General features: G+C 43.0%; 4 protein-coding genes and 1 non-coding gene across 8 annotated transcripts in view; all 5 read right to left on the bottom strand.

Annotated features, from left to right (window-relative positions):
- Window positions 1–499: 499 nt before the first annotated feature.
- Window positions 500–7,678, bottom strand: amt (aminomethyltransferase). Its single transcript, XM_076090699.1, has 9 exons — window positions 7,451–7,678; window positions 5,980–6,147; window positions 5,680–5,760; window positions 5,074–5,205; window positions 4,902–4,980; window positions 4,226–4,371; window positions 3,054–3,234; window positions 2,683–2,838; window positions 500–2,076 (listed from the first exon to the last, which is right to left on the bottom strand). The coding sequence occupies exons 1-9, from the start codon at window positions 7,574–7,576 to the stop codon at window positions 1,901–1,903; spliced, it is 1,245 nt and encodes a 414-aa protein (XP_075946814.1). The 5' UTR covers window positions 7,577–7,678; the 3' UTR covers window positions 500–1,900.
- Window positions 7,679–11,985: 4,307 nt separating this feature from the next.
- hyal3 (hyaluronidase 3) lies at window positions 11,986–21,300 on the bottom strand. 2 transcript variants are annotated; one of them, XM_076093540.1, is made up of 7 exons: window positions 21,051–21,300; window positions 14,651–14,928; window positions 13,345–13,780; window positions 13,006–13,153; window positions 12,717–12,843; window positions 12,533–12,622; window positions 11,986–12,383 (listed from the first exon to the last, which is right to left on the bottom strand). In XM_076093540.1, exons 2-7 carry the CDS (start codon window positions 14,894–14,896, stop codon window positions 12,075–12,077), a joined length of 1,356 nt encoding a protein of 451 aa, XP_075949655.1. In that variant the 5' UTR covers window positions 14,897–14,928; window positions 21,051–21,300; the 3' UTR covers window positions 11,986–12,074. The 2 variants fall into 2 exon arrangements, with proteins under 2 accessions (XP_075949655.1, XP_075949646.1); XM_076093531.1 differs by lacking the exon at window positions 21,051–21,300 and adding an exon at window positions 19,038–21,024.
- naa80 (N-alpha-acetyltransferase 80, NatH catalytic subunit) lies at window positions 15,116–19,031 on the bottom strand. The gene is made up of 2 exons (XM_076093585.1): window positions 18,451–19,031; window positions 15,116–17,266 (listed from the first exon to the last, which is right to left on the bottom strand). The coding sequence occupies exons 1-2, from the start codon at window positions 18,465–18,467 to the stop codon at window positions 16,243–16,245; spliced, it is 1,041 nt and encodes a 346-aa protein (XP_075949700.1). The 5' UTR covers window positions 18,468–19,031; the 3' UTR covers window positions 15,116–16,242.
- On the bottom strand, window positions 19,724–19,839 carry LOC142960813 (U5 spliceosomal RNA). Its single transcript, XR_012956407.1, has one exon. It is a non-coding gene; the product is annotated as a U5 spliceosomal RNA (small nuclear RNA).
- A 136-nt stretch (window positions 21,301–21,436) lies between the features above and the next one.
- prkar2aa (protein kinase, cAMP-dependent, regulatory, type II, alpha A) overlaps window positions 21,437–23,206 on the bottom strand; it is a 36,323-nt gene continuing 34,553 nt past the window's right edge. For all 3 annotated transcript variants that reach the window (XM_076093553.1, XM_076093562.1, XM_076093571.1), the window contains exon 11: window positions 21,437–22,762. In XM_076093553.1, the coding sequence (XP_075949668.1) occupies window positions 22,638–22,762 (125 nt within the window). In that variant the 3' untranslated portion in view covers window positions 21,437–22,637. The remainder of the gene's footprint in view (window positions 22,763–23,206) is intronic.

Here is a 23,206-nt window from a genome sequence, read left to right as displayed (position 1 = left end):
ATTTGAGATTTATTAAACTGAAACTCTACTATTTGGAACCAGGCAGAAAACTGCCCTGGAAAAAACAAACAAAGTGTGGTGCTGTGAGGGTTCTCATAACACACAACACAGTCCTTGCTTCTAAATCTACCACCCACTGATAATAATGATAAAAAATAAAGTAGAAAATATAAAAAATCTGTATAAATCACAACACTGACATGCATTAAGTCTGAATTTTGAGCGTTTTTGGTCATTCATTGCTCTACCCAAACCCATATATGCCACAATTTGATCTTTGGGAAAGTAAAAATTGTGAGACAAATGATGAGACACTCAGGGCCCTAATCCTGTTCCATATCCCTGGGCCAAGTTTTTTTGCCAGACTGACTGACCACAGTAATGTGAAGAAGTGTCTTGTATTTAAAAAAATGCTATCGTATTTTTAAATCAGTCCATTCAGTAAAATTTGAGAGTGGGTCACAAGAAATGTTAAATAAAATTGTGTTTAATAGACAAAAGATATTTTTTATTCAAATAAACAGCTCTGCAAAATGTTTACATGAAAATTCAATTAAACATTCAAATCAACAGTGACACGAAAGGTGCGTCTTAAAGACAGAGATGACAAAAAACAAACGTATAAATCAGTAGTATTATTTTTATATTAAGTATGTTATAATTTTTCACAAAATAATACATTCAGAGCTCAACAGAAAGTCCAAAGACAATGAAATTACATTTCATTAGAACACACATAATCACAATTAACATATTTTCCAATTATTTCAAGTTGTCATTGTGCCACATGTAGCGTAAACTTCTCTGTCAGGTTCATCACATTATGATAAAATAAAAAAGGTTTTATTTGATGTGGAGGTTTATGACCAAATCAACAGAGCAAACTACAACTCCCTCAATTTCCCTCCAAACAAGAACTCCGTGAGAAAAGCTCCTGATTAAAACAAAAATGCCAATTTCACAAACTAGAACTGACATGTTTGTGTTAATTGGTATATTTCAGAAAGGTGTTTTGTGTTGGAAGGATTTGTAGCTGACCCTGTTTGACCTCTGTTGATCAAGCTGTTTACGACCAACAACAAACATGAACAGAAAGTTGACTCTGTGGGATTCGGAAGGCCTTGACAAAATGCAGACATGCAGTGATTTAACATCAGAAGAACCATTTGGAATCTCTTAGTTTTGGTTCAGCGGAAACAAAGTAAATGATGTCCTGTTTCATTAGCTAAATCTATATACTACAACAAAAAAGTGAATTAAATCATTGTGTTTAATGGATCCAGTCTCAATGGTTCTGTTCTTACTTGAATCAGTTTAACCTGCTGTCCGCTTAGAAAGCATTAAAAGAAAAAGCAGAAATTGGTCTACGACTAATATTAACAGAGCATCTAAGCCCATGACATCATACATACATTCTCTGACTCAACAATACTGTTTGTAATTGATTTCATGCACACTCATCCATATGTGAAACCGTGTTACCGGATGATGTATTTTTCTTCTTTTTTTTTTTTTTAGAAAGAGGAGCAGGCAGCATACTAGCTGTGTGTAGTGACAGCCTGCTGTTTGAAATGTTTACACTGTGGAGCTGAACATTGCATCTCTGCTTTAGCGTCTCAAAGACAAACTATAATGCATTTAATGTGCCACACAATGAAAGTGTCTGATCACATCAGAGCAGCACACATACTGAATCGTATAATAGTTTAGCATTTTTTGGGATTATCTCCTCTCAGAGGACTCATCAATGAAGACGTTCAGTCTTACACTGGTGTTGCATTGCTGGAGGTAAACAGAAGGGGACAGCATTGGTACATATGGACAGAGTGCAGGAATGGTCCAGTGTGTGTATGTGTGTCTACTGTGTGTGTACTGTGTGTGTACTGTGTGCGTGTCCCTCCTATCCAGAATAGTAGTTGGTGGGGACGAAGGGCATCTTGCTGACGGAGGCGGGCACTGCTTTTTTCCTGACCTCGACCTGGATGGCTGTTCCGTTTTTAGCGAATGCCGCATCCACGTAACCCATGGCAACGTTCTTTTTTAGGCAGGGAGACGGGCAGCCGCTGGTCACTTCACCTAAATAAAAGAGCAGAGAAGAGGTCACACTTTGGAAATTTCCGTTGAATCCCTTTCTGGCCACATCGTTGGTCGTCCTCTCTGGTTCAGATTTACTTCCTGAGCAGCACACTGACGTGTTTATCTACTCGATCTTTGGCTGCTCACACATTACATTATTTCACTCCTTCATTCATTCCACCACTATTTTTTTTTCATGTGAAAATTTGTTACAAAAACTGATTACTAGAATTGATATTCATTACATTGATATGGTTCGTTTTGTATGATGTCAAACTAAACGGAATATTTCAAATTAAATTAGAAATATTAAAGAGACAATGTGTGAAATTTGAAATTGCGACCCCCAGTGGCAGTACCATGAAAGATACAACAATGCCTGTATAAATTCTACACAATGTGGCTTTAATATAGACTCTATTTTGTGTCAGTGATGGTGCTGCGTGTTATTTTAAAACAATTCTTAGCTTAAATTCTGTTCATTTTATTTCACGTCTACTCCAGCAATGATTTCCTTCCACCGGTGTTGGGCCACTCTTTAATTGAAATTCAGGGGGTACCCAAGCTCCCTCATGTAAACCACTTCCGCCGTGTTTGCTTTCTGACCTATGACCTTTCCATCAGGGCTGAGTATGGGTGTGTGTTGCCTGACGGGGGGGCCGGTGGACACCAGGCCGACTCTCTTCCTGGCCGTCTTGGCTTTGATCTGGGGCACAATGATGTCAGCGCCGGGGAAATCCTTGGTCTGACGCCGACGCTTTCCTGCGCGTAAGAAGACAAAGCAACAGAGTGAACACACAGACCAGACTGCACTGTACATTCAAAGCTCAAGTAAAGTGCCAAATGTAGTCGCTAACTGTGTCTCTCTGCCGTTTTGTGTTGAGCAGGTAGTGTACGGTGTGTTTTTAGGGCCTCTTCACTGAAGGTGAACGTTAAATCTTAATGCAAATATTTTGTAACGAAAACAGAAATCTTACCTATGGTCCACACTAGGCTGCCCTCCACAGGTGTGGTGGTCTCATCTATGTCATTCCCATAGAGACAAAGCCCCGCCTCCAGCCGTAGACTGTCCCTGGCGCCCAAACCACACAGCTTCACCTCACCGTTAGCCAGCAGCTTCTCCGTCAGCTCCACCACTCTGGACTGAGGGACGGAGATCTGGAACACAGAGACACAGACAGATTGTAGAGATGGGTCTCCATCCAAGGAGTTTTAACTGGAAACGCATCAATATTTGAATAAAAACAGTATTTTTTTCATTAAATATATATATAAATATATAAAACAGATGATGGGTACAAGTAATGACATAGTGCATAGTTGTTTTACTATGCTGAGGAATTAATTAGTATCTTATTTTTACAGACCTCAGAATGTTCATGGAGTAAAAACACAGAGTGAAAGATGAGTTGTGTGAAAGGAAAAAATGAGACAAAGAGAAACAAACTCCCACATTCCCTCTGTTAGCCATAGAGAGACCCGCCCACATCCATCCTGAGATCTACAGAGGTCCAGCAGAGAGGGTGAAAAAAGATAAATCCACGTAGTGAACCATTCATCTGGAACCAGGCTGCAGGTTCTTCCAAACAGAATATTTAAAGAGTGTTAACAAATTAAATATCAAGATGATAATTGAGTGACAACAAATTGGAATTGAAACAAAACTGAACACACTACTGAGACTTGAGGTCTGTGTTTTTCACAGACGTTACGCATCATGTGCTCGGGCATGTTAATCGTGAGTCAACTATCAGATTCACAGAAACACTTCTTCTGAACAGTTTCATCTTGTGTTTTCTTAGGAATAAAGTGATTCCTCTTACGAGAACAATTACACACAGAAAGAGGAAAAAGTGTACGTACACAACACATGTATTATTGTGTATTATCCTGTGACTGGGCTTTGTGGATAGCAATGTCTTTCTATTGGTACATCAGTGTGTCTGCTGCTCCATCAGTTTGGTTCAGACTGAAATATACGTGAAAGTAGCGGCTTCATTATCTCCACCAGGCGTTAGTCTGGAGGGAGATCATGCGTTCGGACAGGTGTGCATATCTTTCTGGAGACCTGCAATCACTGAGTGCACTTTTATAGATATTTATATATTTGTTAAGTGTAGGAAGGAAGCAAAGAGAAAGAGACGCTGACCTCCACCCCGTCTTCTCCGGTATATCCGCAGCGAGTGACCCTGCAGCCAGGAATACCAAACACAGTGGCCAAGGTGGAGTTCATGAAGGTCAGCTTAGAGAGGTCCTCCTTTAGCCCCTCCTGGAGCACCTGAGCCATGGATGGACCTGACGACACCCAACACAACTGATGAACTATCTACATATACCACGGCATGGAGAGTCCGACACAGAGGAGGTCAAATAGCCAGAAAAATAAAATAGCAATTAACAAAAGATTCAGTGTGGGGCAAAGAAAGAAAGTGAGATAATATTACTATAACTGGGAGGAGAGGAATTAAATAGTGGTAAAATCCAGATAGAGGCAAGGGATATCTAAAAGAAAGAAGGGTCATTGAGTTATCGTGAAACTATTCTAATTTCTCTGAATAATATAAAATAACACTAACAGTTTGATGGTTGGTTAGTTATTGATAACAAAGACGAAGAATACTACCGGCTTGGCACTACTGTGAGTTCAGGGACGTAATGACCCTTCCTTCTTTTATAGCTTCCTTGAATAAAAACGAGAAACAGGGCAGAAATGAGGAATGATGGGCTGACATGCGGGAGGAAAAAGACAGAAAGAGAGGAAGGACAGAAACAAACAACAAAATAGGGGGTGTAGGAAAGGAAAGGAGTAAGGAAGAATAGTTTACCTTGCAGAGCAATCAGCGCCTCATCGAGGAACTCCAGATCCACATCTAAACCTTCAGCTTTGAACTCTGCCAGTCTGGCCTATAGGCAAAACACACACACACACACCTTCTATCAGTCTACCCACACTCCAGACCCGTCTGTCTACTACACACACTCTCTGTCTGCTCTTACCTTCATATGAGCCGAGTCCTTGTCGGAGCAGCCAGCGTTGGAGACGACGTAGAGGTAGCCCTGGTCCGTCCTTGTCACAATGAGGTCGTCAATAATCCCTCCTTTCTCAGTGGTGAAGAGGGACAACGTACCCTGAGGGGTGAGAGGAAAACGATGAGCGGGTGAATGTGTGACCTATGCAAGGCCCTGTTCACAATAGATGTGTCTTAGATGATCCAATCATAAAGCTGATTATTTCCCAGAAGTTGGCACTAGCTATTCAAAATAACCAAAATGTGGAAAATGATACAACACTGTGTGATAATTCAGATAAAAATGCATTTTCCCCTGGATTTCATCCACAACCAGTTGAAGTGAATGTTATAGAATTATTTCTTATCACATGTACTCTCTTTTGCAACCCAAAGTAGAGCCACAAGGAGAGTAACACGAGACTTATATTCATCAGGCGCCCAGAAACACTCCAAGTAAATGCTAATGTTCCGCTGAATGTATAAATATCCAACTGTTAACAAACAAGTTCCCCACATACCAACTTAAAAAGGTGATAATGTGTCTAAAAAGTGTGTTTTTGTAGGTTCAACATGAAACAATCCTTCATCTCACTTGGTTGTCCTTGAGTTCTGCGATATCTGCAACTACGAGAGACTCCATGAACTTCACCCTGTCTTTGCCGTGGACTTTGGTCTGAGAGAAACAAAAGAAAAAGGATATTTTCAAACACAGCAATGAGATCTTTTCTTTTTCTGGTTGGTTGCTTCGTGGATCAAAACAAGTCTAATTGACAAAGTGCTGTATTTTACTATGATGATGTGTACTCGATGATATATGAGTTTTTATACATGTATATATCTGTGTACCTGGGTTCAGGAGTGTACTGTATGTATTTGTTTACGCTGATCTCACCTGCAGCATGTGGCTGACATCAAAGATGGAGCAGTGCTCTCTGGTGTGCATGTGTGAGGCGATGTGACTGTCTTTGTATTGGACAGGCATACTCCAGCCCGCAAACTCCACCATCTTCCCCCCCTGCTCCCTGTGGAAGTCAAACAGCGGAGTCTTCTTCAAGGCAGCCTGGTGGGGAAATGAAACGCTATGCTGAGTGAACCGGAGAATAGAAACATATGGAATGCAGTACGCAAGTTTTGATGTATTAATTATAATACTAAATGGAATAAAATATGCATCTTAAGGGTGCTATAATCAGGGTATTTTAGTGTTTCCAAAAATGACATTGTATTCGTACTTAATTGTTGTATGGTATTTTTCAATGCAATGACAATCCAACCACTGTAACATATTGTATCACAATCCCAAGAGGAAGCATACACTTGTCAAATGGTAGCGTGACAGGTCAGTTGTTTCTACACACCCGTGTTCTGTTCTTTTGTGCACCGACGTCTGACCTACGAACCCGCCGGTGAGGGGGGCTTATCAGCGCAGCAGCAGAAGTGCATTATGGGCAAGAGTGTGTCGGCACTTTACATAACACTCAATTGTTTTTTCACGAAACTGTTCAAGTCCAAAGTCAGCTGTTAATTTGAATGAACAAAGGAGAGGTGGTTGTTCTGGTTGTAATGCGCGCACACACATGAACACACACACACACACACACACCTACAATTAATGAACTATAGATAACGGATGGCCACATGGTTAGGAGAGGGACTTTAGTCTTTTTACCCCTTTTTGCTTTGTGCAACACTCAAAGATATGCTGACTGAGGATTTATAAAAAAAAGGATATACAATTAAGAACTTATATTTTGCGTCATTTTACTGATCATTTCATTCATTGCCTCCTCAGTGATGTAATGAGTGCACTGCTGAATGAATGGTTGTGGGTAAGTTCACACTTCAAAGCCCCACATTTAGTAAGCAGAGACAGCGCTCACAGCACTGTGGAGTCAGTCACTCGTGGTTTTAATTTTAAAAAAAATCCTGTCGTGCAGCACAGTGAAGTGAAGCAGACAGAGGGAGGGAGGATGGCAGTCTGCTGGGACAGATGCGCATTATGTCTGCATGAAATCACTGCTGCGGTGACACACTGATGTCATTATTGTAATGTAGCAACACTAAAAGGAGGATTCCTGCAGTGACGGTCAAATGTAACCGCTCTAACATCGTCTCCATAAACTACATTTTAGATATCATCCAGGAAATGAAAAATATGGCATAAAGCATTCTGGTAATTAATATTAAACCTACTACTGAGAACAATTAACACAGCATATGTCTACAACCTTTATATCTTATGATAAGACAAGTAACACCTTGCACCACTGTCCCAACGCTGCTTTATCCAAAGAGACGCACGAGCACTTTGGATAAGTTGTAGCTTGTTTTGCCGTGCGGCGCATACTTCGCGGTGCACTTACGTCTCCGCTGGAAGCTTGCCTCTTCCCCGCATGTCCAGCAGCAGCCGCCCGCAGCAAACCGTCCCTGGAAGCCCGCAGCCCGAGCCCCGAACCCCCGACGCCGACCAGCAACCGAGCCCACATCATGCCTCCTGTTTCCCCCGCTGAGGTCTCACGCGCGCGCCCGTCTGACTGGCAACACTTCCGCTGTTCCACTAAACTCTTTGGACTTCACACTTTGGGATTCCTGCTCGCCTTCTGGCAAAAACACACGAAGCGGTAGCGATTGGAGGAACGAGCAAAGACTTGTGGGATGTGTAGTTGATGAGTCTGACCTGCAGGAGTTCAAAGTTTGATGGCTCTTGCCTCATCTTATCGAGCAACTAAGATGATACAGAAATAATGCTTTGGTTTTAGGCATAATTCCCCTTTTGCTTTTTGACCACGGATAAGATTATATGGATTATCTATAAGAGCCTTATTAATAGGCTAGAGTAGTATAGTATTGTGTTTTTTCAGAAAGCTTGATTCTTTTAAAGTGGATACCATAAACGTGACACTGTTTATGGCTTGTTAATTGAGAGTACTGTTTTTAAACGTGTTGCTTTGTGTGTTAGTTTGTTAAAGCTAGTATTAGACAGTTATTCATGTGGCTTGTGAGGGACAAACCTGGTCAACTTCAGCCAAAAACTGACCAGGTGTACATATGTGGTCCAAATATAGTCTGGACCACATGTGCAGATTCAGAACCAAAAAAATGGCACAAGAATAAGACAAAACATCTGTGAGCTCAAAGGACTTTGCACAAATCCAATGTAGGGAGTTCATTGGTCCACATGTCCCACAGGAGACAGAAAGGATTTATACGACCAGTAGGCCGTTTGATCGCCATAGTGTCTTTGATAGGACATTTAGTTACTGCTGTAATTTATGTGTCATGTATATTTTTATTGAAATGCAATTGTTCTTAAAGGATGTGATATCAATTTAAGATGTGAAGAGTTAGAAGACCACCTCAGTTACACACCATTATTCCACTGATTTTCTCCCTTTGAGGGCAGTGTTCAGGGGTGGAAAACAGGGCAAACTGCAAACTAACAAATTCCAAATCATGGAGGGTTTTAAATGGCTTGTGCCTTAGATCACAGAGCCAACAGGATCCTCACACATAGCTGTTAGCTTTTTATTGTATTGGTTTTTTTGCAAGTAGTATCAGATCATAAGTCTCCATTATGCTCATTCTACATATTTCATTTACTAATTTTATCTTAATAAAGTGGAAATCATACATCCACGAGTTGGATTTTGCCAATTGCTATTTTCTTATTTACATGGAAATCAAGACATTTAATCTCATCTGTCGTTATTTTAAGGTCCCGAAAACATAAGAGTTGTTTTTGCCCAGATAAAGTTGCCTACCTCTCCTACCTGTGCACCCAATGGTATTTGTCCATGTGAGTTTTTATGAGTTTGTGTGCGTGTGTGTGCGTGTGTGTGTGTGTGTGTGTGTGTGTGTGCGTGTGTGTGTTTATCCTTTTGTACCCCATCATGCCCTCCATCCAGATCATTGAGTCATCCTTTGGCCTGAGAGACTAATAATACCCCCATGCCTGCTGCTATTTTAGGCCTGGAGGGCCAGCAGTGTTGGGCGTGTGTGTGAGCATGTTTGAGGGGGGGGTAATATGGCTGAGAAGACTCACACTCTCTCTCTCTCTCTCTCTCTCTCTCTCTCTCTCTCTCTCTCTCTCTCTCTCTCTCTCTCTCTCTCTCTCTCTCTCTCTCTCTCTCTCTCTCTCTCTCTCTACCTATTTAGCAGGGCAGCTAAATCAGAACATGGACACAACCAAACATACTCAGTCGGAGGGGGTGGCGTCCTACAGTTGCTCAGTGACACACACACACACACACACACACACACACACACATTCATGAGGAGCAAGACCCTGAGGCAAAACCTGGAGGTTCCCTTTTGCTTTCATACATCAAGGACTTTACTGGAAACTCTTAATTTGAGTTCATTTGGATTACTTTAGTCACTGTGTGGCTCCCTGTGTGGATATTCAATGTATCTCAGTGCTGCTCCTGTGGGTGCGCACACATGTTTTTGTAATCGGGTGTCTGAGTGTGAGGGGACTGGGTGAACAAGAAGAACGACAGACTGACAAGAATAAAAAAGCAGACATAAAACCCAACGCAGCTCTCATTTCGTGGAGACAGACGGTAAGTAGGAAGAGAAGAACAGTATTCTCTAGACCTATCTTATCCCAAACAAACTGATCTGGTTTGGCTACACAGTGTCTTGAGCGCAGTAAGGTAAGTCAGGTAGTCAGGCAGTTAATCATCCACTCATTTATTCAGTTAGTCGTTAGATAGGTGCTGTCCTTTGGTCCTTGATTCAAATTCCAGCAACATTGTGCCTTTATGGGTTTGATCAGCAGCTATTAATAGGTCTGATAAATCAGCTATTCACATGAACCGTTTGCTTTGTCTTCAAATAGAAACCAAGTGGTTCTGTTTTGTTGCCCTCTCACATGATACGTCCTTACATGCCGACCCACTGCTCCGTTGTTATTTTAATAACTGAATATCCTTGAATTCTTTCCCTCTTTTCTCTTCCACTTTCAGAACCAACCCATCATATTCTCACCTCTAGTAATTGCCAACATGGTATTTGAGATTTAGTACAAACAATTCCATTTTCTAATGTAGGGCAAGTAAATGCAGACAAAAAGCATCTGCAGTAGCTGCTGCTGTGTCTCCTATGAAGTAAGCAAGAAGTATTTAGACACAATGGCTACAAATTAAAAATAGTACCAACATCAAAATAATGTTATTTTGTGTAGCTGACATTCCAATTACTAACTACTGTATATCCTAACAAAGTCAAAAGCCAGTTAAGTTATTCAGAGCCCAATTCCCTCACACACCATCTTAGTGGATGTTTTAATTTCTTTTTTTAAAGGTGTTGCCTCTCATGGCCTTCGGAAGCTAATACTGTGGAAAGCTGCATGGCACACTTTAGGAAGATCAAATAGCCTCCAGATATATTCCCTGGAAAGAAGGCGTTGACCAGTGGAGTGCCATCTTGAACCTTCTGGCAGTCGAGCCATCTGTCCATCCCTCAAGAGGAGGCGAGATGTCGAGGCCTCCGTCCTCCCAGACTACCCCTCAGTTCCACAGGGTCAGCGACAGAGATCTCACCGAGATCGAGCTACATTCTGTGGATTCTATCAACGATCTCCACCGAACACACCCCGAACTCAAAGGTACAAACACACCCCGAACTCAAAGGTACAAACACACCCCGAACTCAGCCACAAAGATACACACAAAATCTGAACACAGAATGCAGCCACAAAGATACACACACACCCCAAACTCAACCACAAAGGTATACGCAAACTATGAACACAGCCACAAAGGTACACACACACCTGAAGCAGCCACAAAGGTATGCACACACACCCCGAACGTAGCGCCCTGAATGCAGCCGCAAAGGTACACTCACAAACTGAAGACAGCCACAAAGGTACACGCACACACCCCAAACGCAGGCACAAAGGTACACACACACACGCACACAAACGCATCAAACACAGCCACACCAGCCCCCCAAAAAGACCGCCAAGAAGGTCAACGCACACTTCGAACCAGCTACAAAAGTACAAACACACTGACATTGATCCGCTGTCTATGATTTCAGGGATGAGGCCTCCTCGTCCTGCTTACTCGCCCTCCTCGAATGGGAATCTCTACACAAGCGACACGACAACTGTCAATCAAAGAGGCCGTCCGATCAGCAGCAAATGGCAGAGTTGTCTACAGGATATGTTAACGCCCAGTTCATCGCATGCCTACGCTATGGGCTGTGCTATCATCACTCTGCTTCTGCTGACAGTGTTACTCATCTTCTACTTTTTGGGTGAGATACCATATTCATTCGTTTCCCCTGATATCTCCTGGATATTTTGTATCTAACCCTCGATAGACAAGCTGACAGTTTGGCTTTTTGCCTCCAGTCCAGCAGGGCGGCGCAGTCCGGACGCTGACTGAGGCAGTGAAGGAGAAAGCGGCCTCAGCTACACAGCTGTCACTGCTGATCCAGGAACTGCAGGCACTGAGACACAACCTGACAGCCATGAGAGGAGGGACATAAGAAGACTTTGACTTTCAATTGATTTGTCCTAAATGTTTTCTGTGTTTCAAACTGGTAACTGATGAAACCATTTAAGGTTTCTGAAAACATTCCCACTCTCTCCGGCCCTGGTAACTGTGTAAAGGAGCATGTCTCATGACATTACATTCAATTATACACATTTTAATATTTAGCAAATGATGATTCAGCATTATTGCTCATAATCATGAGTCAAGTGTTGCCATTGTGTCACACAAAGCTGAATCTAGTTTGTGCTGTCAGTCATTGTACACCACTGAGAACGTAACATGTGTAACAACACACAGTAACAATTATTAAAATCCAATTTTCATGCATATTTCATATTACAAATTTTTTTTGTGAAATTCACCCTTTTTTAAATCATGCAAATTAAACACAATTCACGAATCTATTTGTTTTAATTGATTTTTTACATTACGACTTTACATTAGCGACCGCACCTTGACAGTAAAGTTTGGGTTATGTGCTCTACTGTCTGTCTTCGTCCTCCTCTTCCTCTTGACATTCCTGCCCGGTCCGGCCCGGGTAGCACTGACACATGAAGTGGTTGTGAAAGTGTTTGCCGTTGAAGGAGCCAGTGAGGACGTTGATCTCATCAGAGTCAGAGGTCATGGCCGGACTGGAGCCGACCATGTGACTAGAGCCGGGGCGTCGCCTGGCGCAGCGGCCATTGTCGCGGCAAAGTTGGAGGCTGCAGCGCTTCATGTCGGACCTCAGTGATTGGACGAAGGGACCCAGGACCGTGTGTATGTAGTCCCTGAGAAGGCTGCACTGATGCTGGCCGGTGGGAGAAGTTCAGAGGGTTACACACAAACAGAGTCACACACACACACACACACACACACACACACACACACACACACACACACACACACACACACACACACACACACACACATCAATAACATTCTTCTAACAATGCTGACCTTGGATTTGGCAAATTTCAGCTCTCCCCACAGCACCACGCCGGCAGCTCCAAGCGCCGCACTCTCCCCCAATGTGTGCACCAGGTCTGTCTGCACACACACACACACACACACACACACACTTGTAATTGGTATATGTGCGTGCGTGAGTGTGCATGATTCTATGAGTTGCAACAAATCCTACCTTATTAAGAAAAGTGAGAGAGTGCGTGAACGCTAGCCTGGCATAGGGAAGGACTGGTGTGGCCCGTCTGGTATCATTGCCATGGCGCCAAACCGACGCCACCCTCAAAGCCTCCAGCAGTCTGTGTCTGAGTGACGAATGAATGAAGAACGTCCATCAGTAACTCCTTTAACTCCTGTGTGCAGAGCATTTAGTTGACAGTGATTTTCATAGAGGTTTAGGCTGTTTCTGTGGCCGAAGCGGGTTTGATGCGGGTGAACATTTCCTCATGCGTTTCAGTCTTCTGTACCTGACCATCAGAGCTGCATCCGGGGATCCTGCCAGCCTTTGCGGCAGGTAGACGCTGGGATAGAGAGCAGTGGACCGACGCCAGAGCCAGGACAGACGGTCATTTTGGTCCTTGTTCTCCCGCTGGCAGCGTCCGGTGTAGCTTTTATCTGAGCACACATGTGAAACAAGACAAGACACAAGTTCAGTTTTTATCATCAGTTATAAAAGACTTAAACTTTATGTTCTGGATTTGTATAAATGTTATAAAAAATGGTATAATATGGAATACCTTTTGGTCAAAACTTAAAAGAGATATGTAGATACAATGGAGGTCAGGACCCGTCAGTGTTTGTCCTACCTGTCTTTCTCTTCTGCTTATTAAAGCAGGCAGGAAAACCATAAAACCCCCAGAATCCCTTGGGATGAACTCTGACCGCCGACTGCAGCGTCTCCCCCATGAACCTTCGGGCGCTCTCCTCAAACCTTTGCCTTGCCAACGTAGTCGTTGCCCTCTCTGACAACTCCGGTCTCTCCTGTCTCACCAGCAGCTTGGACTGCCTCCGGTACTCCATCTTGGTTCCAAAGTTTCTCTCCCACAATGGCCGCCACTCTTCCCAGTCGATGACGGCTATCCCGGTGAAGTTTGGCCGCAGCAACCCGGACATCTGCGTCATCGCAAGAGAAAGGTGGGCTGAGAGGTCGCTGAGCTGCGGTATCCCTCCGTTTACCTTCGCGCCGTCTCGTGAGAGGTACGGATATTTCCCCAGACGGTCCCGGTAGAAGATGGTCATTTTCTGGAAAATTTAAAGGAGACACATGCTCATTTTCAAGTTTATACCTATAGTTCTACTAGAACATGTTTATATGCTTTAATGTTCAAAAAACACTTTTTTCGTCAAACTGTCTGTCTGAATATACCTAATATCACCCTCTGTCTGAAACGCTCCATTTTAGCGCCTGTCTCTTTAAGGCTCCCTCCCGAAAAAAAAAAAAAATATGGCACAGCTTTGCAAAGGTAGTTCTCAAACCTTGGGTGGAGGTACTCAGATGGAGCCGGTGTTATTACTAATGAGTCTGTGTGACGGAGGAAGGGGAGCCAAATCTGAATGTCTTGTTGAATCACATGGTTTCTGATGGAATACATCAGTATACACTCCAGGTACCCAAATGTAGGTACACAAGCACTGATAACGTGTTTTTATATGTCCCCTTTAATCATTTTTGAAAATTATTACAAAACTCTGCAGCACTACAATGCTTTTAGCCTCTTTTAGCTTGTTGTTTTGGTTTCAGCACCCTCCCCAAAGATCTGATAAAGCCACTTTACACTTCCTGTCAAGCATCAAACATTAGAGACTAGTTACTGAATTTAGCAACACATCTAGCAGCTAAAAAGTCTGATCATTTTTCTAAGGAGTTAGTTGAAACCAAACCAAAGATAAAAGTAGAGTGAATAATGAAATACTGGTGGACCGGGACACCTGTGTATAAAAGGCAATACTATATGTTAACACGTAAGCCATAAATAAAGAAGGGCGATAACTTATTTGGCTGTGTATGTGTCCCAAAATATACTATAAATATATGGCACTTTTTTTTTTTTTTTTACTGGGATCAGTAAAGTATCACATCCCGTTGGTGACTCCACCCACTCAGGTCATCACCTGTCCCTGGAAGCGCTGCTGTCTGTTCTCCATGATGTCAAAGTGGTCCAGGTCCAGACGGACGTTGTAGCGCTTATGACAGCGAGCCGTGGGCATGTTCCACACCACAACGAATGGCCGGCCCTGCAGGACGGGGCCTGCTGCGGCCACGGCCGGCAGGGGGGCGTGGGGGAGGACAACTCCCACGCAGGAGAGGGGAGAGAGGAAGAGGAGGAGGAAGGGGAGAGGGAGGTGAGACAGAACCATGGCTGCTCACCCACTGACGTGTGCCGTCCTTCCTGACAGGAGAGAAATGGGCCGTGAGATTTACGGATGAGGAACATCTTGCCGTTGGAAATAGACTGAAAATCTAACACAGACACAACACACAACAGCTTCTTTGTGCTCTGAGTTCATTCTAACATCATGTAAAGCGTTTATTTGAATATTACAATCCCGACAGGCAATAACATGAAGACAAATGAATATGTTAAGAAAAGCTCTTTATTCACAGAATGTTTCATCATTGAAAAGCTTTATGAAATCAGTTTTTTCAATGTAAAACAGTTCTTTAGAACTTTAATAAGACGTCAGTTCTCTGGCACTTAAATAAGGAACATTCACAACAGACATTACAGAGTCATAACTTAATAGCAGCAGGTATAGACTGGATTTGGGGAATATTTCCCAATAGCAGAGCTGCTCAAAGGGTAAAAGTAACGTTTGGTTGGGATGGTTGGATGAGCCAAAATATGTTGTTTTTTTCCAAATTACCTTTATGAGCTTTCACAGTTAACCTGTACATCCAAACACAGTCCTTGTCCTAATCCCCTCGCTTTCAAAATATTCCCTCCAGACAAAACAGTTAAATTGAGTAGTTATGAATTCTTTAATCTACATCTTCTCCTCCTCTTATTAGAAAAATCCATTATCTACCGATATGAAAATATTGTTCATCTCAAAGGTCTTACTGCTGGACAGAGGATGTTTCCTTCTTCCCCGAAAAGTCAATTCTCAGTGCATGAGACCTGGAGGCTTTGTGTTTACACATCTTAACTCACTTCTTCTATAAGTTGCCTTTTGGACCAGAATTGGTTTCCTACCTAGTTGTGATGTCACGAAATCCTCTTGAACATCTCAAACTAAGATGTAAAGGTGAGCGCAGCAGATGGATATGAAAGCAGCCTTCTAGTGTCAAACGGAGCTCTACATCGCTCTGCACAGTGAAGACAAAACATCCAAGTACAGTAGATATTAAATGGTGGGGGACTTGAACCATTGGCAATTTGCTGAAGTAAGCAATTATCCACCTGTTTTACAACCTGGGTCTTAGTGTCTTAGTGCTGGCCAACATTCTGTATGTAAACTAGTTATTTGGAAAAACAAGAGTTGAGTGTACCCAGACTTCAACCAAGATTCAGGTTTATTTTGCATTTCTTTGTTTTTTTTAAAACATTTCTGTCTTTCACACCGTGTCTTTCCTCCATTACTCGTTTTCCGTGTGTCAGAGACCATTGATGGTACATGTGCTTACTGTCCTTGTACGTGTGTTTCTGTGTTTTGATGTGCGCACACATGTAATGCGAGGGAATGACTTCCCAAGTGTGTCTTTGTCAAATGTCTTTGTGCATCCAATAGATGGGAACTCCTTTGGCGTCTCTGTAGGGAGTCTCAGTCAGAGTCTGAACTACAAGCTGCACCGCAGACTGAGGAGGAGGAGGAGGAGGAGGAGGAGGAGGGATGGAAGGAGGAAGGACGGAAGGAGGTGGTGGAGGAGGAGGAGGTGGGATGGAAGGAGGTGGTGGAGGAGGAGGAGGTGGGATGGAAGGAGGTGGTGGAGGAGGAGGAGGTGGGATGGAAGGAGGTGGTGGGGGTGGAGGATGTAAACTAGAAGGTCGAGGAGACCCCACAACACAAGCACCTCCTTGTGGTACCTGAGCATTCATCTTTGTCCGTGTTATTGTCTGTGTGTTCGCCTCTTCTTCTTCTTCTTCTTCACTCTGCATTCTGGAGAACCTCAAAAGCATCTCCATGGGAACAAACGCCGCCATGGCGCCTGCGTTCTGCACCGGCATCGACAGCACGTAGCCGAGGTGGGAGTAGAAGTGCTGCTTGTCGTGGGTCGTCAGGCACAGGCGCTTGAACCCTCGGCTTTCGGCGTAGCGCTCGGCCTCCTCCATCACAGTCCGGCCGTAGCCCTTCCCCCGCTCGGCGTCGGACACCACCACCGACTCCACGAACAGGCTGCTGCTGCGACCCACGACCCGGGACAGCCGGGCGTGGCCGAGCAGCCGCTCCGTCTCTCCGCGGCCGCGCAGGAGGACCAGGCAGACGGGGAACTCTGGGCAGGACTTCTGGAGGGAGTGGACCCGGGCGGCCTGGCTCCTCCGCCACTCGGAGTTGACCAGGTCGGCGCAGGAGGCCAGCAGGTCCGGACGCCGGTGGATCGGAACCGCACAGATCCTCTCTGGTCGTTCAGAGTCGGTGTGCAGCTTCTCTTTAGCTTCTCCGTCCACTGCTGGGATCTCACGGACTTTCTCAACATGTTGTGTCGGACGGCGTGACGTTGAGACGGGGTGCAGGTCGACGCCCAGCTCGCCATCGGTCTCCGGTTTGGAAATCGTCGATGTTAGTGACCTGTGGCGATCAGGGTGTAACTAAAGTCAGTCTTCATTCAACTCCTGCGGCTCAGTGTAAAATATAGACATTAGAATTGGTTTTGAACGTGCGGTTCCTCAAATCTGTGGTTAGTCTGATCACAGTCTGAGCCAGGAAGAGGTCTGGTGCTACATGGACACTCAGCCTGACATCTTTAGCTCAGTTCTGCTGTAAGAAGAGACGCATGCATGAGGATAAAACTAGAGAGTTGATCTCTCTCTACTCTCCGTCTATACTCCCCGTTTCCACCGCAACCTTTACTGTCCTCTTGTTTCTGTAAAAGACTGCTCGGGTGTTGGGAGTTGTGTGCCTTGCTCATAGACACCGGTGGATACGGATGAAGGGGTCAGTGTTCAGGAGTGACTCATTCATTAATTTCCATGCAGGTCTGGTTAGAGAACAGAGGGACCTTCAGTCACCATGCAATTGAGCTCTGAAGTAGAGCTGCAGCTATTCACTTCATTACAGAATAATCTGACGATTCATTTACAAATTCACATTTTTTTTGTCCGACCAACAGTTAAAAACCCCAAAAGGTATTCAGTCTAACATTGTTTAAGACTAGGAACTAATAGATTCTTGGCCTTTCCTCTTTAAAACAAAATGACTTAAATGATCATTATAATCACTTAAAAGATAAAGTAAAAAATTTCTGAGCAACTTTGTTGCCATCGACCAATCGTTCCAGCTCTACTCCAAAGGTCAGGACTGACAGAGTGATTTTCTTTTCAATCGTTCACAACACACCGGGTGCATGACCATTAAACATTTTGGCATCATTTATCATCCACGGTGAGCATGAACGTGTCCTTTGAGCTAACAAACACTGAAGCTGAGCCTGAGTGCAGCTAACACTGAGAAAGGGAAGTTGAGTGTAGGATGTCCCGCCCTGAAATAGAGGAGGAAGTCTTACATTTTGTTTTTTTAACACCCAACAAGGTTTTCTGGTGTGTAATGAAAATTACAGCCTGACAGGGCCGCTAGCATGGCTCTTGCATGCAGATGTGTGAGGGAGCATGCATGCCTTCGTCTGTGTGTGTGTGTGTGTGTGTGTGTGCTGATTCATTAATGTCCACCTACAGCTTCCCTCTGCTGTTGACCACAGCTGTTTTAAGGACCAACTTCAATGTTATTATGTTACAATTCAGCCTCAGCAAACTTACTTGATGACTGACCGCATTGATGATCACAGGTATGATGTGCAGAGGTGGTTGTGTAGAGAATGGGGAAGTATTTTATGGTAACACATCTTACCACACAGTTTCTTGAGCAAGCTGATCTGGAGCGCAGTGACGACATCCATAAAGTGTTCTGGTTTCTGTTGCTTTTTTTTTTTTTTTTTGCTAATTATTTAGGCACTCATGGACTCACGCTATGCCCCCATAATCTAATATCATGTCATGTTATTAGAGCATGGTGTCAAACGTTGGCTTTTTGAAGCACAGAGTGAGCCAACTCATGGTAGGAGATGGCAGCGACAGATAACGCTATCATATTATCACACATCGCAAAGGCGCCATTAACTCTGTTTAGTACAGTTCTTTGTGCTTTTTCACGAGTCTGAAACTGTGTTAAGCCTTAAAAACACGTAAAGAGGCAGAAGCCCAGAGTTGAGCTCATCAGTGAACTGAAGGAGGAGTTTCTCTATTTTCAGTGTGTGAACCCTCAAAGACAAAAACAATACAAATGTAAAATGTTGCCTGGGATTCATGTTAGTATTGCAGAAATAAAAACAAAGTAAAAAACTCACCCAGAGAGAACAGCTGAAGCCAAACGCCTGACTGTGAGCTATGAACCTGGTACTGCCTACTACTGCAAGTCAATGCACATTCTCCAAAAAAAGGATGTTGAAAAGATGCAACAGGAAACTGACAGTTGACAGATAAACACAAATGACACGATGACCTCAATAACTTCTCATTTTCCTTTAAGATTATGACCATCACTATGAATATGAGACTTCAGATAAACTGGTTACACATGACTACATGTCTACAGCGCTAAAGGCCTTTTTAAGCTTCCGCTCCACTTAAGGACTCTTGAGCAAGGCATTTACTCCCGATAGATGTCAATAAAACAGTAATATTACTAAAAACATTTAGTGCACGACAAATGTAGCTCTCATTTTGTGGTGTTTCCAATTTAACGTATGTTCTGTTGTCTGTCCTCTCCAGGTAGCCTTGTTATGCCGACATGAAGCTCCTCACTCACCTTCTGCAGGATCGTAGAGGATAATGTTTTATTCCAATTAAAAATATTTTAAGCTTTTCTGATTAAAGAAAGTTAAAGACAGACATAACCGTGTGTGTGTGTACATATAACTGTATATAACTGTATGTTATACATATTACTACATGACATTAGATTTTCAACTGTCACTAGATATGCAATCCAATGCTATGTTTAGAAGTAATGTTATTGTTTTACAAGAGAGGAAGCCCCGCACTGAAGCAGGGCATCAAAAAATTAGTTTATACTCTTAATGTTCCTCTCCACGGAAATCTTTAGTAAAAGGCGAAAGATTTATGCGATCTGAAGAGAAACGAGAGTGTACTGAAGAATGAACGACAGAGTGCAGGACGCCTATCCCCGTCATACCTTCCTCTGTTAGGTTTCATTCATAAAAGTGTATTTGTAATTACCATTAAAAGCCTACAGGACCGCAGCAAAAAGTGTTTGTATTATCTGGCAACTGCATCGCAACGTTGTGAGTGAAATATAAGTGTAAATAGTTTAGATTATACGGTAACTGCTACGAGCACGCAATGCATTATGGGAACATGGCGGCCACGGTCACGCCCCTATCTTTTGAACATGTTTTCTTTAGTTTAAGATTAAAGATTTATCATGAAAACAATTGTAATTGGGGGACGTTTAAATTCATTTGTGATGTGAAGCTTTTAGTTACACATTAAGAGTAGCGCTACTTTTCTCAATTTGCGCTAAAACTGTGCGCCGGGAGGTTAAACACTCCAAAGATTAAATGTATCAAGAGACTAATCGCCTTCCGTTCCGATTTAACAAAAATACATTTAAAAGTTGTATGTTTCAAACATAATCCATGTCTTTGCCGTAAACATTGCGTGACCGCATATTCTGAATGCATCACATTTTACTCAGTTAAAAAGTACGTTTTGTAGTCGGGATTTCTTAAAAAACGGGATTTAATGTATCCGCGTTGCTCTGATCCAGATGATCCTCGTAGCCTTCCGTCAGCATCTTTGTTTTCCAAATAAATTATTTTTTAGAAAACACACTGTAGGCGTGTGTGCAGTAAAATAAAATGATGTGATATCGTTACACAAAAGTGTGTAAAACACACAAATCCCATATTTATGTAAACTGTAACAAACCCAACGTAAGGTAAGTAATAACACCTGGTAGCCTCAAACAGACCTGTTTTCGTTGCCGAAAGTTAAAACGAACTCAAAGCCTTATAACATGTTTGTGGACAATAACAGGCTACTTCTATTATTTGAGATGTAGTGACTTGGCCTGCGGACTAACGTTGGTCAGAAAAAAACGACTATCGTTTTATTTTGGACACACTTCAGTCCTCATCCACTTCCATGTAAGGTAAGACTACAAACTGACAGTTGGAAGTCAGTGCTGCATGCTAGCTAGCTCGTTAGCTTACTTTTAGCTTTGCGTGCAGTGCAGTGACTTGTGTTAGATATTAGGAGGAACCGCACGTTCACTTGTTCATCAGCGAACACAACTCTTCATTCTGGTTCGTTTCTCACCACACTGTAACGTTACCTACATCTTTAGTCTCGCGGCTCGTCGTCGGCGCTCGTCCCCGTCAAGACTGCTCGTGTTTGACAGACAGCAGATCTGCGGTCGGCTGTAATTTTTTGCAACGCCGGACAACAGCTGATAACCGTCAGTAGTGTCTGCTCCACGGTCAGTTTCAAACGGTACGTGAATGCTGCCTTTTCTGTAACAGGAGATGTTGCAGGTGCTGTTACTGGTCTAAAGGGACATGTACGCCACCCTGCGGATGGGAGTGATATTACATCAGATAAAGCTAAACCTACTACTCGTACTATATCATAATAAATGACAACAATCATGCAATAAATACGAACAGTTACCACATTCTCAGGTTGTTGGTCAAGTTTCAGAAGAAATTCAACAAAGAAGCAAGACTTAACAAAATTTGCTTTATTTTTTTCAGTTCTTTTATCCAGGACAACTCATTCAAGGATAATCAAGGAGAAATAAGCACTAATGTTTTTTTATTAGAATTTTTTTTTCTGTTTTTACATTTTGTCAGAGATGGATGGTGAATTTGAACAGAACTGGTCAAAGTAAAACAAAAAATAATAAATGAATATATAATAACAATACATTAATAATTAATTCAATACAATGAAGTGAGGCATCAATGATAGAATAACAATGGCCCAGAAAACATAGGGTTTTTATTGTTTTCACTGCTTCTTCTGTGGTACTGCAATAATCACCAGCACTAACTCAACTCAATCAACAACAGTAGAGGAAGAAATGGAGCGTGCTCACAAAGTTCTGCACCCCGGCCTCCCAAAGAGGAAACACTTTTTTTTTAATTTAAATAATATTTTATCAAAGCTTCTGTTTTTTTTTTTTATCTTCATAAAACATTTCTAAAACTTATCTGTTCTCTTTAAACTTCTCTCTTTTTTTGCATTTTGATTAATTTTCCTTTTCAGAGATTTTAAAAGTTTTGTCTCCATTTTACCACAATGTGTCCGTTTTTGCAAGTGTGGTTGCCTGTATGTTTTTGAGCATATGTATGTGTACCTGTGTGTGTGTGAGTGTGTGTTGATGTGTCCTTTGCTAAGGCTTTGTTTAAGTTGTGTGTAATCTCATCTTAACACAAAGCCTGCACATATGACACATGTGTGTGTATTGTATGTCCTTACACTGCGCTACCTGCATTATGGACATCACAGCGAAGACATTCATACTGAGAGGTTGAAGCTGGCTCAAGCAATGAGGTGTATGGCCTTCAGCTTGCTCTGTCTGTCTGTCTGTCCGTCTGTGTGTGTGCCTATTAATGAGCGTGTTGAACTAAAATGTGGAGGATGAGCAGATTGAGTGAAGTGGGCGTCTCTCTCAGTGCCTGCATAAGTGTCGATGTACATGTATGTGTGTGTGCGTGTGTGTGTGTGTTCATACTGTGTGGGATTTTATGTACTTGCAGGTGAGCCAAGAACAATTCTTCATTTGTTTGTTCACTCCATGTAAAGCTTATTATGAGTCTGTATAGCCACTGCACGATATGAGAAAGGACATATGTCAGTGTGTGTGTGTGTGTGTGTGTGTGTGTGTGTGTGTAATAGAAGGCACGGAGGGTGGTGTGGGAGGCTCAGTCTCTCAGGTCCATGCTGGAGCCGAACAGGGCCACCAGCTGCTCCTCATAGTGGGCGATGTTCCTCTTCATGATCTCCTTACAGGAACCCAGGAGGCGCTCAAAGGCCTGAATGTCTATTACTGCACAGATAGAGGACGAGACAAGAGAGATGTCAGGTGTGTCTGTGGAGAGACATCTCAGGTACTAAAACACAGCCCAGTCCTTACACAGCATCCGCTGGACAGCACACACAAAAAAACAGGTAGAAAGACATCCCTGCTCTTAAATGTCCTTACAGGACCTCAGATAACCCTTGACGTCATCCTGCTCATCTTCTACAACACCACAACGGGGAGAATGAAAAAGTACGACAGACAGTAGACGTTGCTGCAGTACAGTTGAGTGATTTTTCTCTGCTTCGCAGCTGTTCGAGGCAGGCTGTTAGTACGGTACATAGAAGGTGCGCTGGACAACAACACAGACACGTAGGTGAGCGTACCGACAGGAAGAGCGTGGGGAGAAAATAGGGGAGTAAAAAGGGAGATGACTGAGAACTACATCTACTATGAAAAAAATAAGAAATA

This window comes from Anarhichas minor, unplaced genomic scaffold (genome assembly GCF_050575085.1).
Source record: "Anarhichas minor isolate MPS153535 unplaced genomic scaffold, ASM5057508v1 ptg000003l, whole genome shotgun sequence".
NCBI lineage: Eukaryota > Metazoa > Chordata > Actinopteri > Perciformes > Anarhichadidae > Anarhichas > Anarhichas minor.
This window is presented reverse-complemented; position numbering and strand designations above follow the sequence as displayed.